Raw genomic sequence first — 16221 nt, 5'->3', positions numbered from 1 at the left:
TTGTTCCCCCCACATCTACATGCATTTGTTCCCCCACGTCTTCATGCACGTGTTCCCCCCATGTCTACATGCAATTTTCCCCCCACATCTGCATGCACTTGTTCCCCCCACATCTACATGCATTTGTTCCCCCCACATCTACATGCACATGTTCCCCCCACATCTGCATGCACTTGTTTCCCCATGTCTACATGCACGTGTTCCCCCCATGTCTACATGCATGTGTTCCCCCCATGTCTTCATGCACTTGTTCCCCCCACATCTTCTTGCACTTGTTCCCCCCATGTCTACATGCACGTGTTCTCCCATGTCTACATGCAATTGTTCCCCCACATCTGCATGCACTTGTTCCCCCCACATCTACATGCATTTGTTCCCCCCATGTCTACATGCACATGTTCCCCCCACATCTGCATGCACTTGTTTCCCCATGTCTACATGCACGTGTTCCCCCCATGTCTACATGCACTTCCCCCCCCACATCTGCATGCACTTGTTCCTACCACATCTACATGCACTTCTTCCCCCTACATCTACATGCAATTGTTCACCCCACATCTGCATGCACTTGTTCCCCCCATGTCTACATGCATGTGTTCCCCCCCATGTCTACATGCACTTGTTCCCCACATATCATGTCCACACCTGATCCTGATTTGGAACTGAGCAGTGGCAAAGTGGTCTCAGGTCTTTTCATCCAGTGTCTCCCAGGTCCCTCCAGATCCTCTTTCCTTACACCAGCACTCCTAAGACTTTCAGCCACTCTTTCTCCCATTCTGACTTGAAACCACAGCAGTCCTCACTCTCCCACCCTCTTTTCCAGGTTAATAGGTCCTTGATCTCCACTTAGAGATGGGCACCTTCTCTGGTTTTACTTTTGTGAGTGAAGTCTCAGATCTCTTGTGTTACCTGAGCTCCTTTTTCCCCGGTAATTTTCTTCTGAATCTGATTTCCTCCAGGTCTCAGTGCGGTTTATTTTCCTGAATTCTAGAAATGGAAAAGAAAGAGGGAGGACCCCCCACTTCTGAAAATGAGAGCTTTGTCTTTGAGTGAAAGTAGCATTATTGTAAAAGTTTCCAGGGACAGAAATATAAGATGGGGACATCGTAACCAATAAACGTATGATGTAGACAGCAAGGGCTGGTCTCTGGAGCAGGCAGACCTCCTACAGGGCACGAGGTGGTCTCTGTCTCCTGCATCCGTCAGTCATAACCTCTAAAATCGCAATGTGAGCCATTCACTGCTCTGGACTCATTGCTGTCTGAGCATTCTCTAGATGGCAAGTCTGGGAGCACTGAATCTTAAGCTGTGAGATGCAAGTGCTTCTCACTTTTTCTTTCCATTTGTTTTTCCTCTTGTCAAACATCATGTATTGAGTTTAACCAAGTGTCATCACTGTGCTCACTCAATATTTCATACACATGTGTCTAACTTAAACTCAGTAGTGAAAGACACAGGGGAACTGAGCAGGAAGGCCATCTGTGATGTACTGGTAAATGCTTAACAACCAGCTCTATGGGGAAAAATCCGCCCTGATTTGTTGTTGACCGATTTCTGTGATGTCAATGTTCTCACCCCAGAGTCTCAGAATCGGCTCTCTGAGTAGCCCCTTCCTCTCCAGTGCTCTGCTCTGTGCCCTCCCTGGACCCCAGCTCTGTCTTTTCATCTCATGGGGACTGCTGGGCCCATCTGGGCTCCCCCTTCCAGAGCTGCATTCTGTCCCCAGCAGTACCTGGAGGCCATCACGGGGCCCATCTCATTTGTTGCCTCTCTCTGAAAGATTCCTTTGCATCTTTCCTGATGTCCAATGACTGAAAACTGTTGCTTCGTACGTTTTTCAGACTTTTCAGGCAGGAGGGTGTCTGGTTCTTGTTACCCCAAAGTTACTAGAAATAGAAGTCTTTCCTTGTGACCCCACTTTGATCACTTATTAAATCATTATCTCTAGCCCTGGCTGGTGTGGCTCAGTTTGGTTGAGCATCATCCCATGCACCAAAAAGTTGCCGGTTCAATTTCCAGTCAGGGCACATGCTCAGGTTTCAGGCTCAATCCCCAGTCAGGGGTATGCAGGAAGCAGCCAATCGATGTCTCTCTCTCTCTCTCCCTTTGCCTTCCTCTCTCTCTAAAATCAATAAAAACATATTTTTTAAAAAATTCTTATATATAATAGCACCTATTTCTGGTCCATTAAGCTGACTCCCAAACATTAGTACCATACTGTGTTAATTCCTAAGACACTGTCATAATATATTATATATCTTAAAGGATTAATAAGATATATAATTACCTCCGTCCTTCAAACGTATTTATTTCTCTAGATGAACCTCAGAATCACTGTATAAAGTTCTCCCCAACCCAACACTCAAGTCCCTGACAAATTTTTGGTCACAGTTTTATTATAATTCCATCAAACGTATACATTCGTTGCAGAAAATTTGGCAGCTTTACAATGTAAATCTTTCTCTCTAGAAACATGACATATTTCTCTATTTGTCAAATCTCCAGGTCACACAATTAAGGTTATTTGCTTTCTTGGATTTCATTTCCTTGCATGTTTTCTAATTAATGACGTTAGCTTATTTAGGTTGATATGTTAGGTTAATAAATGTAATTGACTTTGTGTCCATTTTCTCAAATGTTTTTTTTAGGTTTTTATGGATGGGAGGTTCTAGGTATGCTATCTTATCATCTGTAAATAATATATTTTCTATGGCTCCATGTATATATTTTTACGGCTTTATATCTGAAATTAACCTGAGTTTCCAAATTAACAATATATAATAACAGAGACAGTGAGACTCCTTGTTCAGGTTGTGCTTGAAATAGAAATTCTGACTATTAATAATCAGCAAATAAACATTGAAACTGAACATTTTAGAATTAGGGGCACGTACTTAAATTGAAATGAAGAATGTGACTTACTTGTTAATATTTTGGAAATATTTTCCTCTATATGTTCTCTGCTTTTGGACAGCTTCGCCCTTCTCAGCGCTTGCCTGATTTGCCAATGTTTTGGAGACAGTTTCAGCAGAAAAAGTCCATATTTAATGTACTCTCTAAGGAGGAATTCTGTTTTTGATATTTCACTACTCAAAGGAAACAAAAATATAATTAGATAGATCTGTGTGAAAGCGTGTTCACTGTTTATAAAAAGATTTTACAAAGTTCATTGTCTTGATTATATATTGACTTAACAAAAATTCTAAGTATGGCCATAAAAATAGGAGCATCAATAAAATATGAGATAAGAAGAAATAACCAGTAGGAAATTTATTTAAATAGCACATGCCCCAGGATATGCACAGGTAGGGTAGACTGATGATAGCTTTACTCTACTTATTTTTTTCCAAGGGAAATGTTGTATTACATGTTAGACATAGGGAGAAATTAGAAGGTAGCAAAAGATGGTACTTGTGTGAGGAGAACAAAGGACACTAACACTGAATGAGCACCTACTATGTACTGGGCAATACTCAGGACATGCTACAGATACAATTTCATCCTCAGTACAGCCATAATAAAACCCTAATATGCAAATTGACTGAACAGTGGAACAACTGGTTGCTATGACGTGCACTGACCATCAGGGGGCAGATGCTCAATGCAGGAGCTCATGGCTGGCAAGCACAGTGGCGATGGCGGGAGCTTCTCCCACCTCTGCTTTAGGCGGGCAGTAAAGAGTGAGGGGTCCTGGACTGCGAGAGCCCCAGACTGCAAGAGGGATGTCTGACTACTGGCTTAGGCCCCATCCCCAGCAGGCAGACATCCCTCGAGGGGTCCTGGACTGCAAGAGTGCATGAATTTTGTGCACTGGGCCTCCACCCTTATCCTTCTAAGCCTTCCTTATTCACACATACACACTCTTCAATACCCTTATCGATATTACTCCTATATCAGTATCTTCAGCTTCAGTACTTCTTTGGGACAGAAGCATCCTAAAGCCCTGGTGTGTGAGTGATATTCAAGAGTCAAACCTGGATGTTTTCACCCTGGCCGCTGTAGCTCAGTTGGTTGGGCATCTACCCGCGCACCAAAAGGTTGCTGGTTCAATTCCCAGTCAGGGCACATAACTTGGGTTGCAGGCTCAGTCCCAGTAGGAGGTGTGCAGGAGGCAGCCAATCAATGATTTGCTTTCACATAGATGTTTCTCTCTCTCCCTCTCCCTTCTTCTCTCTCTAAAAAAATTTTAAAAACAAACAAACAAACAAAAGTCCTGGATGTTTTCTTCTGTAGTCAAGTGTATCTTACTTGATTTATGTTAAATATCTAACGAAGCTCATGGATCACCAATCACAAAGTGATGGGAGTCCCTTATTATACCACCACTTAGCCTCCCAGGTGTGCGACAAAGAATAGAGCTCGCCTGGCAGCTTGGCTCAGTGGTTAGAATCTACCTATCACCAGGAGGTCAAGGTTCGATTGGGCACATGCCTGGGTTGCGGGCTCAATCTCCAGTAGGAGGTGTGCAGGTGACAGCCATGTTTCTAATTCTCTCTCCCTCTCTCTTCCTCTCTCTCCCTTCTCCCTTCCTCTCTGAAATCTATAAAAATACATCATATATATATATATATATTTTAAAGAACAGAGCTAATTTTGGCTAGAATTGCCCAGCTTCCAAGCAAAAGCTTCAGAGCCAGCCCCCTTTCCCTTTGTAAACAAATTTCCAGCTCTCCCTGCAGAGGAGGGCCTCTGCGTGCCATAGAGAAGGAAATAGATAGCAGGCACTTGCATCCCTGGCTCTGCTACCAGCTAGTTTTGCGTTACCTTCTGCACCTTGCTGAGATGATGAGACTTGAAAACAATCAGCCAGTTCGCTTCAGAAGGGCCACTGTGCATAAATACAGTACTTTATTCAACCACAGGCTGCTACTCTAGTTCTATAAATAGACAGAGCGAAGGAGAGAAGGGAATTCTCCCCCTTGGGAGCGCCATCAACTAGCTCCTAACACAGATGAGGCTACTGTGGCCAGAATGTGTTTGAAACATACATTTTGTTAGAAACAACTGGTTTCAAAGAAGCTGCCCTCCAGGCCATTTGCTGCATTTTAGACAAGCTGTTGTCCTACTCCCCAAAAAGCTGGGACATAAGTTTAAGTCTAGGACCTGGTTGTGGAGCAGTGCTAACCATTCTCAAAAAAAAAAAGAGAGAGACATATCTAATACTCTTTGTAACACTTTAAGCAATAAAACAATAACAAAAATTTAAAAAAAGAAAAGAAAAAAGTTCTAGCGTGCTTTGATTCCAAGACTACAGAATCTCCTGAATCATTGAAATTACTGCCCAAGGATGATGACAGAAGGAAGCTTCTTTAAGATATTTAAAATGAGATCTATGTGACCATGGAAGAAAGCATCCAGGTTTGAAAAAACTAAATACTGAGAGTGTGGCAGGTGGTATCATAATTTTATCTCAATTCCTTGGTGGTTTTTTTGGTCACTATGATCTTGGTTTTTAATATCAATGCTAGGTTCATCTAAGTGTGAGGATAAATATACAAAATACTGCCAATTGTCATTGTAACATATTGTAAAATGAATCCCCATGGCGGAAATGTGAAAATGTGTGAAGAAATGCACCTTAGATTGAAAGAGAAAGGACACTTAGAAAATAATTTGTTTACTCCTAACATTGGTTTTCTTCTTTTCAAAGAATTTCTTGGCTTCTGTATTGACAAGTTAGAGAAAGGTTTCCGCCAGAGATCACTGTACTCTCCTGACACACAGTCAGAGACGATCCGCAATCAACTGATTACTCATTTTAAAAATGTGGTCAAGTGTATGAAATCATCACTGACAAGAGTTCTTCCCACTCAGGTCTTGCTGGGCACAAACAGGACTGAATGGGCTGTGAACACTCGATAGGAAAAAGCTGGTGTGCGGCCTCACCTTTTCACCGCCTGCACCTCCATGGTCGCTTTCTTGAGCTCTGCCGTCATTTGGAGTTTGTTTATAGTTTCTTGTGCTGCACTGAGAAGGAACACATTTGTTAGTTTGTTTTGTGTTGTGTCCTGAGAAATGGAAAAGAAGAAAGAGGGAGGCAGAAAGCGATGTGGCTAGAGTGAAAACACGAACATTTTAAGGGCGTTTATGGATCTCTGGTCGTTTTCTCGAAGGAACTCTTCAAAGGCAATGGCGTCTTCTTGGAGCTTTATTTCTGCTCTGTTGATTTGCCGTTCCTTCGTCATTATGTGCTTATCATACCTGGTGATTGTATTCCTTTTGTTTGACACAGCATACTGGGAATAGTGGAAACAGAAGTGCGTCGGGAGCAGTATTCACATTTCTGGCACACGTCAACAGTCTCATAAGAGAGGGGGAAATAACTTGCATTCTAAGTGGGCATTTGGGTTAGAAAGAATGGGATGCCCACATGGTGGGGCGATGGCCTTTATTTGGGAGATCATAGAAGGGAGACTAATTCTTTTCTCACTTTTATGAAGAGGCTCCATATTGCTCCAAAATGGCTGGGCCCCATGAATAAAAAATAGCTACATATTGCCCCAAAGAGCAGGCCCACCTGGTGTTACCCACAGTGTCCTTCCTACTCTCTCTGAGCATTGGAAACCGGGCTGTCTGCAGCCTCAAGGCTCCTCCCACAGGAAGCACCAAGGGAGAATCAGGTTCCTCTAAGCAAGAGTGGCGGCGCTCAACCTCAAAGAGCCCCATTCAGATCCCCGGATCTAACTTTGACATCACGCTTCTATTTTTAAAAAAATATATTTTATTAATTTTTTACAGAGAGGAAGGGAGAGGGATAGAGAGTTAGAAACATCGATGAGAGAGAAACATCGATCAGTTGCTTCCTGCACACCCCCTACTGGGGATGTGCTTGCAACCAAGGTACATGCCCTTGACCGGAATCGAACCTGGGACTCTTCAGTCTGCAGGCCGACGCTCTATCCACTGAGCCAAGCCCGTTAGGGCGATGCTTCTATTTTTTTAAGTACAGAATAGAAGGATCCAGTTGGGCTTTTAATGCCATGCATGGAAAGAAAACTATAAATAAACAAAGCCACATACATTATAATATAAATTAACTAAAACTATGTAAATGAAATAATTTTAAAGAAACATAACCAATAATTAGATACTCCATCTTTATAAAAAAAAACATATTTCATTTATTACTTTTTTCACCAAGTATTGAGTGACTACTGCATGCCAGGACTCTTTTCAGTGGTGTTAGTAGAGCAATGAACAAAATTGATAAAATTGCTTTTGCGGGGCATACATTCCAGGAGATGGGGGGAGTCTATTAAAGGGGATGAGGAGTCCAGTGGGTAAGGGCAGGGGTTGCCATTATGTACTAATATAGCCAAAGAAAGCCTCCCTGATATGGTGAAAATTAAACAGAGACTGGAAGGAAGTAGAACAAATCATGCAGACATTGGAGGAAGGAATGTTCTCCCAGAAGGAAGAGCCTCTGTGGTAAGGCCCTGAGGCCACAGCATGGTTGATGTGTCCCAGGAACAGCAAGGAGGCCCGTGTGTTTGGAGCAGAGGGAGCAAAAGAGAAATGAGATGAGATGAGAGAGAGAGAGAGAGAGGGACACCAGATAAGTTGTTCATGGTCTTCAGCAGAGGAGGGGTGTGGGTGAGAATAGACTTCTAATGCTGTGTGGAGAACAGACTGACCATAGGGGGCGAAAAGTGGAAGCAGGAGACCAGTGTTTTGAAATTATAAGAATTCATGCAAGAGATATTGGTGCTATGGACGACAGTGGCAGCAGTGGTGTGTGATCATGGATATATTCAGAAGCAAATATGTAAAAGTATATTTGGGTATGGGCTGTAAGGAGGTGGAGTTGAGGATAATGCCACTATATTGGGCCTAAGCAGCTGCAGCGGTGGAATTGCTGTTTACGAGACAGGGAGCACCACATGAGATGCAGATTTTCAAGGACAGCGAAGGGTATAGCAGGGGCCACAGTTTAGAAATGTGGCGTCTGAGCTGCCTGGTGAGCATCTACTAGTAAGTGGAGATATTAAGAACTACTCACAAGTTGCATTTGTGAGTCTGAAATTCAGGGAAGAGGGTCAGGCTGGAGAAATACATTGGAAGTTGCTAATATGGAAGTGGAATTTAAACTGGGGCCTGGAGGAGGGTAGATGGAGCATAGAGTGAGAAGTGAGCACTGGACCCTCCCAACATTTAGAGATCAAGATGGAGAGGAACAAGGAAAGAATACTGTGAAGGAGTGAGCAGCCAATGACCTGGAAGAACCAAGAGACCCCAGCTGAAGAAAGTGTTTAGTGATCCAATGGGCCACAATTCAAATTGGGCAGTAGAACGGTCATTGGCAACGATGACAAAAGTGGTTTTGGTGGAATGATGACGGCCAAAGCCTGACTGAAGTGGGCTTAGGAGAGGTTAGGAAGGGCAATAGTTCTGGGCATGTGATGGAAAAATAAAAGGCCGAGGTGAACATTTGGCAATGTTATGCAACAAGTCTTCTATTTGACGATGGGGAGAAAAATCACTTGTACTACCTGGAGCAGAAACCTGTCTCTCTGGTCATTAATAAATTCATGGAGAGACCTTCTTGTGTCTGCACCTTTAAAGAAAATTGAAATTGACTTAGGTTTAGTTCATTATCCCTCAAAGATGTATCAAATAAAAGCTATGGCAACCAAGGTACATGCCCTTGACCGGAATCGAACCTGGGACTCTTCAGTCTGCAGGCCGACGCTCTATCCACTGAGCCAAGCCCGTTAGGGCGATGCTTCTATTTTTTTAAGTACAGAATAGAAGGATCCAGTTGGGCTTTTAATGCCATGCATGGAAAGAAAACTATAAATAAACAAAGCCACATACATTATAATATAAATTAACTAAAACTATGTAAATGAAATAATTTTAAAGAAACATAACCAATAATTAGATACTCCATCTTTATAAAAAAACATATTTCATTTATTACTTTTTTCACCAAGTATTGAGTGACTACTGCATGCCAGGACTCTTTTCAGTGGTGTTAGTAGAGCAATGAACAAAATTGATAAAATTGCTTTTGCGGGGCATACATTCCAGTAGATGGGGGGAGTCTATTAAAGGGGATGAGGAGTCCAGTGGGTAAGGGCAGGGGTTGCCATTATGTACTAGTATAGCCAAAGAAAGCCTCCCTGATATGGTGAAAATTAAACAGAGACTGGAAGGAAGTAGAACAAATCATGCAGACATTGGAGGAAGGAATGTTCTCCCAGAAGGAAGAGCCTCTGTGGTAAGGCCCTGAGGCCACAGCATGGTTGATGTGTCCCAGGAACAGCAAGGAGGCCCGTGTGTTTGGAGCAGAGGGAGCAAAAGAGAAATGAGATGAGATGAGAGAGAGAGAGAGAGAGGGACACCAGATAAGTTGTTCATGGTCTTCAGCAGAGGAGGGGTGTGGGTGAGAATAGACTTCTAATGCTGTGTGGAGAACAGACTGACCATAGGGGGCGAAAAGTGGAAGCAGGAGACCAGTGTTTTGAAATTATAAGAATTCATGCAAGAGATATTGGTGCTATGGACGACAGTGGCAGCAGTGGTGTGTGATCATGGATATATTCAGAAGCAAATATGTAAAAGTATATTTGGGTATGGGCTGTAAGGAGGTGGAGTTGAGGATAATGCCACTATATTGGGCCTAAGCAGCTGCAGCGGTGGAATTGCTGTTTACGAGACAGGGAGCACCACATGAGATGCAGATTTTCAAGGACAGCGAAGGGTATAGCAGGGGCCACAGTTTAGAAATGTGGCGTCTGAGCTGCCTGGTGAGCATCTACTAGTAAGTGGAGATATTAAGAACTACTCACAAGTTGCATTTGTGAGTCTGAAATTCAGGGAAGAGGGTCAGGCTGGAGAAATACATTGGAAGTTGCTAATATGGAAGTGGAATTTAAACTGGGGCCTGGAGGAGGGTAGATGGAGCATAGAGTGAGAAGTGAGCACTGGACCCTCCCAACATTTAGAGATCAAGATGGAGAGGAACAAGGAAAGAATACTGTGAAGGAGTGAGCAGCCAATGACCTGGAAGAACCAAGAGGCCCCAGCTGAAGAAAGTGTTTAGTGATCCAATGGGCCACAATTCAAATTGGGCAGTAGAACGGTCATTGGCAACGATGACAAAAGTGGTTTTGGTGGAATGATGACGGCCAAAGCCTGACTGAAGTGGGCTTAGGAGAGGTTAGGAAGGGCAATAGTTCTGGGCATGTGATGGAAAAATAAAAGGCCGAGGTGAACATTTGGCAATGTTATGCAACAAGTCTTCTATTTGACGATGGGGAGAAAAATCACTTGTACTACCTGGAGCAGAAACCTGTCTCTCTGGTCATTAATAAATTCATGGAGAGACCTTCTTGTGTCTGCACCTTTAAAGAAAATTGAAATTGACTTAGGTTTAGTTCATTATCCCTCAAAGATGTATCAAATAAAAGCTATGCAATTAAATTATTGCATGCATTATGTATCTGGACTTAAAAATGAATTTAATAAGAGTAACTACCATTTATTTTGGGTCCATATTATTCCAGGAGTTTTCTTAGACACTTCAAGTCATCGTTTTATTTAACCCCAATAAGGTCCTATCCGCATCCTGTATGGGAGGTCCTGGAGCTCAGAGATGTAAAGATGCTTGTCCAAGATTACACAGTTGAGGAGGACTATATTTTAAATGAAAATGGCCAAATACCTTATCTGTAAAATCAGCAGAAACTGACAACCTGATTTCCATTGCTGACAGAGCCCAGATTGCCTTGGATAATACCAAACAATTTTACTATTTCCTTTCTAAAGCCTACCCTACCCCATTGACCCTTAAGTGACCAGTCGCTCTGTGAGTCATCTGCAACATCACACCTCCTAGCTGCTATCTCAGAGCTGTGAGCGTGGCAGGGATTTTTGAAGTGAGCCATTTTGTGCAGAACTCTTTCTAAAACATGTCATATGTCATTTAAAATGCTCTTGATGACTCGGGGTTCACCATGAGACTGAGGGGAACTGAAGACATGAGACACAGACTGAACCTACACCTGCCCTATCAGTGGTCCAGTCACTGACCTCACCCTGTCACCTATCGCTTGCTGCTTTTTCATACAATAGTGCAGAACACGCACCTCCGAGAGCCTCTAAATAAGTTAACATGCTTCCCTTTCTTACACTAATTATTGAATCCGAAGTTCCTTCTTAAATGGTCTTCTTGTTCTCTGAAAAAAAAATTTTTCTTCACAATTTGAGGAAGTGCCTGGACTTTGTGAGCTAGAGAAAGGTTTAAGTTATTAGAGCAAATCCTGAATACTGATTTCCCTTCCTTCCTTCCTTCCTTCCTTCCTTCCTTCCTTCCTTCCTTCCTTCCTTCCTCCTCCCTCCTGTGCCCAGCTTAATGCTTGGCACCTAACAGTGTAAATGTTGCCTGCTTCTTTTCCTTCCTTCCTTCCTTCCTTCCTTCCTTCCTTATTCCTCCCTCCCTCCTTCCCTTCCTTTCTGCCTTTTTAAATTTAAAATATTAAGTAAGATTTATTTTGGAGGAAGATTTTATCAGTCCATCACCTGGTATTAGTCACTTTAGGCTTGTAAAGCTTCAAACTGCTTTGTCTCATTTGTGGGCACTTCTTGATCTCATAGGTAGGAAATGGCCATGATGTTTTGATCCCCAGACTGCTCTCTTTCACAGACAATAATTAATAGCTTGTAGTATTTTAGCATGTTGCCTCCATAGGTCATTAAAATAGGTTATGTCTTTGCAACAAGAGGCAAGCTATTTAATTCTATTAGCTTACTGATTCTGGATATGTGAGTTGTATGGCCCAGACCATCAAAACTTCTCTTTAGAAAGACTTTTCTTAAATTCGGTTCTAGATGTAGATGTAGACCTGAACTTAAATAGTCAGAGCTATTTAACACTATTAAATAGCAAAATAGTGATTTTGGCAGTGACTTCTTTCCTTAGAGCCATGAAAATGAGTAATTGTCTATGTCTTGGGAAAGTATGCTTTCTCATTTAAAATAGATTTTTTTCTCTGGACTCAACCCTCATGTACAACCCCCACCACCGTATTAGGAGACAGCACCCTTTGTGTTTTTCACCTCCAGAAAAGCCACCAAACCTGATACCAGTGGGAAATATTCAGAACAATGTTTTTAAACCAACAATCACTTAGACTTACCTTCTGTTATTCTGACAACAAGAGTGGGATCCAGCCCATACTTTTCAAACGAGGAAGCAGCTGCATCAGCGAATGCCATTTCACTCAGGTGTGAACGACTCTTCATTCGAGATGAAAACGTCGACTTTTGGTGCAATTTCCTGCCGCGGTTCAGGTCTTTTTCCTGCCCAAGTGGGAAAATTTAAAAAGGTTTCTAACATACGAAAATAACATTGTCTTAAATTAGTGATCATATATAAAAATATCATTTGCAACAAGTCCCTTTCTCACTACTGGTACATTGAACAAGCAATCTCAAGTTCTTACCTCTGAAGAACTGTGTTTAGTTTTCAGTTCCTTCTTGCATGAAGCAGAGCACAAGTGTAAAAACATTCAACCTTTACTATAATATAAACGTGTGCATGACAAATATGAAACTGGAAAATGTTGCTCTGGCTTTTTGTGACAATCTCATGTTACCCCAAATGTAGGGACTTAAAAATTCCACTGATTTGAAAGGAATGATTCTGTGGGATTGAACATGCTATTTTTTTTAATGAGACATTAAAAAAAAATAGCCTCCTGCCCTGGCTGGTTTGGCACAGTGGATAGAGCATCGGCCTGTGGATTCAAGGGTCCCGGGTTAGATTCCGGTCAAGGGCATGTACCTTGGTTGCGGGCACATACCCGTGGGGAGTGTGCAGGAGGCAGCTGATCAATGTTTCTCTCTCATCGATGTTTCTAACTATCCCTCTCCCTTCTTCTCCGTAAAAAATCAATAAAATATATATTTTTAAAAATCTTTAAAAAAATAGACTCCTGATTTTGTGAATGTTTTTTTATTTTAAATTTTGGATAGTTTTAATCAAACGATAGAACACATGCACAAAACCATCACCCTACAGATGATCGATTATTGAGTATTCCTGGATATTTTTCTCATCCTTTATTTCTAAGAATAAGCAAAGCAAACCTCGTGAAATCTGAACCATACGATGTAAGTAGTGATAGTAACTGCAAGGCACACTGCAAAGTGAGCCTCATTGCTGATGTAGCTTCATACCAAATAATTCCAAAGTGACACCCTCTTCTCCACTCTTATTTTGTCTTTCTTCCCTGCTCCCCAATGCACACATATACAGGCTCTTATCTGTATCTGCCTGGCAGATTTTGACTTATTCTTAACAATGCTGCTTCTGTTTATCTCCTCAGTGGAATCTTTGCACGCACACACACCACCACCACCACCACCACCACCACCACCACCATCACCACCACACACCATCATCACCACCACCATCACCCATCACCACCACATACCATCATCACCACCACCACCACCATCACCACCACACACCATCATCACCACCACCACCACCACCATCACCACCACACACCATCATTACCACCACCACCATCACCACCACATACCATCATCACCACCACCACCACCACCATCACCACCACACACCATCATTACCACCACCACCATCACCACCACATACCATCATCACCACCACCACCACCACCATCACCACCACACACCATCATTACCACCACCACCATCACCACCACATACCATCATCACCACCACCACCACCATCACCACCCACCACCACCACCACCACCACCACCACCACCATCACCGCCACACATTATCATCACCACCACCACCACCTCCACCACACACCACCACCACCACCACCACCACCACGATCACCACCACACACTATCATCACCACCACCACCATCACCACCTCTCCCTCTTCTCTCCAACAGCCATTTTCTTTAGATTTCCTTTGTATGCCTCTATTACTGTATTTTATCAACTCTAAGATGCCACTTATTGTAAGATGCACTATTCTTTTATGCACTGCCAATTATGCATGACATCCCATCTATGTAAGCTGGAGCCCAATTTCAGGAATGAGAAAATGTGAAAAAATGTGGCCATTAAAATCAAGGAAATGCCCTAGCTGGGTTGGCTCAGTGAATAGAACATTGGCCTACGGACCAAGGGCCCTGAGTTTGATTCTGGTCAAGGGCACATAACTCCGTTGGAGGCTCCTTCCTGGCCCAGGGCCTGGTCAGGGCATGTGCAGGAGGTAACCAATCAATGTCTTTCTCTCACATTGATATTTCTGTCTGTCTTTCCCTCTCTCTTCCACTCTCTCTAAAAATATCCTTGGTGAAGATTAAAAAAAAAAAGTCGAAAGCATGCTTAATTGTGGGCTATGCCTTTGGCATAAATCTGGTGTTCAGACCATTACTACAGTGAAAACACCTAACATCACCTGGTGGCAATTAATCAATGTGTTTCTCTCACATCGATATTTCTCTCTGTCTTTCCCTCTCTCTTTCACTCTCTCTAAAAAAAATCAACGAAAAAATATCCTCAGGTGAGGATTTAAAATAAAAAAGAAAAGGAAAGGAAAAGGATTACACCAAACTGTTATTATTGGCAGATCAGTGATTTTCTATACAAAATAAATTTAAAAATCAAGGAAGTAGGGTATAGCCATATCTGTTACAGTGGATTGTAGTGGTGTGTCTGTCTTCCACCATAGGGGGTGATCATTAGGTCCCCACCATGGGCTGGATGCTGTTCTGTCGTGTGTGTGTGTGTGTGTGTGTGTGTGTGTGTGTGTGTGTGTACCTCCAGCACTGTGTGGTGCACGTGTCAACATCTGACCCAGAAAAGTTCATAAAAGGGATGGATAAGAGGATATGTTTCTAAAATTACCTTTTAAAATCCTAGTTGAGCTTTTAATAAAACCTTACCTTCCTCCTTGCTTCTATTTCATTTTCTTTGAAAAGAAAGAGATCTTTGAAAAAGATCTTATATGGCCTTCCCTTTTTGATCGACTGATCGGTTCCTCTATCTATTAAGAAAAAAAGAAGAAAGAAGGAAAAACTTCTGTCATCTCTCCTCTGCTAACCATCTGGCTCCCACCAACCAGGGGAGAGAGTGGGATCCATGGGAGGAAGGTCCAATCAGCCAGTCGCCTCTCAACTGGATGTGGGGCCTGGATCTGGGGAGCAGGAGCCATAGCCCATCTGTCTGTTTCCCATGGCAGTGAGCACAGTGCTTAGCGATTCACGGGGCATGAGACTATATTTGTTGTGTAAGTAGATAGGGGGCCTGCTACAGGATGGTGGGATCATATTTTGAGATATTATCATGTTGATTCTTCCCATCCCTACAAATACACCCACCATTACCCTTGCACCACTATTTCTGCCACAATAGACACATCCAATACCCTTATGGAGATCCTCAGGCTAGACCAGAGTCCTAAAAAAGTCAAAGATAACGAGTGCTGGTGAGGATGTGGAGGACTTGGACCCTCATATACTGCTGGTGGGAGTGCAAAATCGTGCAGCCACTTTGGAAAAGAGCCTGGCAGTTCCCCAAAAAGTTGAACACAGAGCTGCCATATGCTCTAACCCAGGGGTCCTCAAACTTTTTAAACAGGGGGCCAGTTCACTGTCCCTCAGACCGTTGGAGGGCCGGACTATAGTTTAAAAAAAAACTATGAACAAATTCCTATGCACACTGCACATATCTTATTTTGAAGTAAAAAAACAAAACGGGAACAAATACAATATTTGTATTTGCATGTGGCCCGCGGGCCATAGTTTGAGGACCCCTGCCTAACCATTCCCCTCCTAGCTACTAGTATATACCCAAGAGAAGTGAAAACATTTGTCCACCCAAAAATGTGTACATGAAGGTTTACAACAGTTAACTTTGCTAAATCATTCACAGTTCTTGGCAAAGAAATATAAATTCTTTAGGAAAACAGAGATTGTTCAATACATGCTATTCTACTGTTCTGAATCTTGTGTTTGTTTTAGTTAGGAATATATTTAGGAGTTCTTTTTACATCAGCATTTATATATTTTTCTCATTAAAAAGGAATAGTGCCCTGGTCAGTTTGGCTCACTGTGATAGAGCATTGGCCTGCAGACTGAATGGTCCCAGGTATGATTCCTGTCGAGGGCACATGTCCGAGTTGTGGGCTTGATCCCCAGTGTGGGGTTTGCAGGAGGCAGCCGATCAATAATTCTCTCTCATCATTGATGTTTCTATCTCTCTCTC

At 42.6% G+C, this 16221-nt stretch overlaps 1 protein-coding gene across 1 annotated transcript in view; it reads right to left on the bottom strand.

The window, feature by feature from the left end:
* Window positions 1-16221, bottom strand: part of CCDC38 (coiled-coil domain containing 38) — a 51198-nt gene that overhangs the window by 28809 nt on the left and 6168 nt on the right. The window contains exons 3-9 of the mRNA XM_005882376.2: window positions 14901-15001; window positions 12141-12303; window positions 10282-10346; window positions 6073-6236; window positions 5887-5967; window positions 2923-3086; window positions 876-987 (exon numbers count right to left, since the gene is read on the bottom strand). Of these exons, the coding sequence (XP_005882438.1) occupies window positions 876-987; window positions 2923-3086; window positions 5887-5967; window positions 6073-6236; window positions 10282-10346; window positions 12141-12303; window positions 14901-15001 (850 nt within the window). The remainder of the gene's footprint in view (window positions 1-875; window positions 988-2922; window positions 3087-5886; window positions 5968-6072; window positions 6237-10281; window positions 10347-12140; window positions 12304-14900; window positions 15002-16221) is intronic.

The sequence above is a fragment of the Myotis brandtii genome, unplaced genomic scaffold, assembly GCF_000412655.1.
Source record: "Myotis brandtii unplaced genomic scaffold, ASM41265v1 scaffold708, whole genome shotgun sequence".
Lineage (NCBI taxonomy): Eukaryota > Metazoa > Chordata > Mammalia > Chiroptera > Vespertilionidae > Myotis > Myotis brandtii.
Note: the sequence above shows the minus strand (reverse complement) of the source record. Positions and strands in the feature narration are given on the sequence as shown.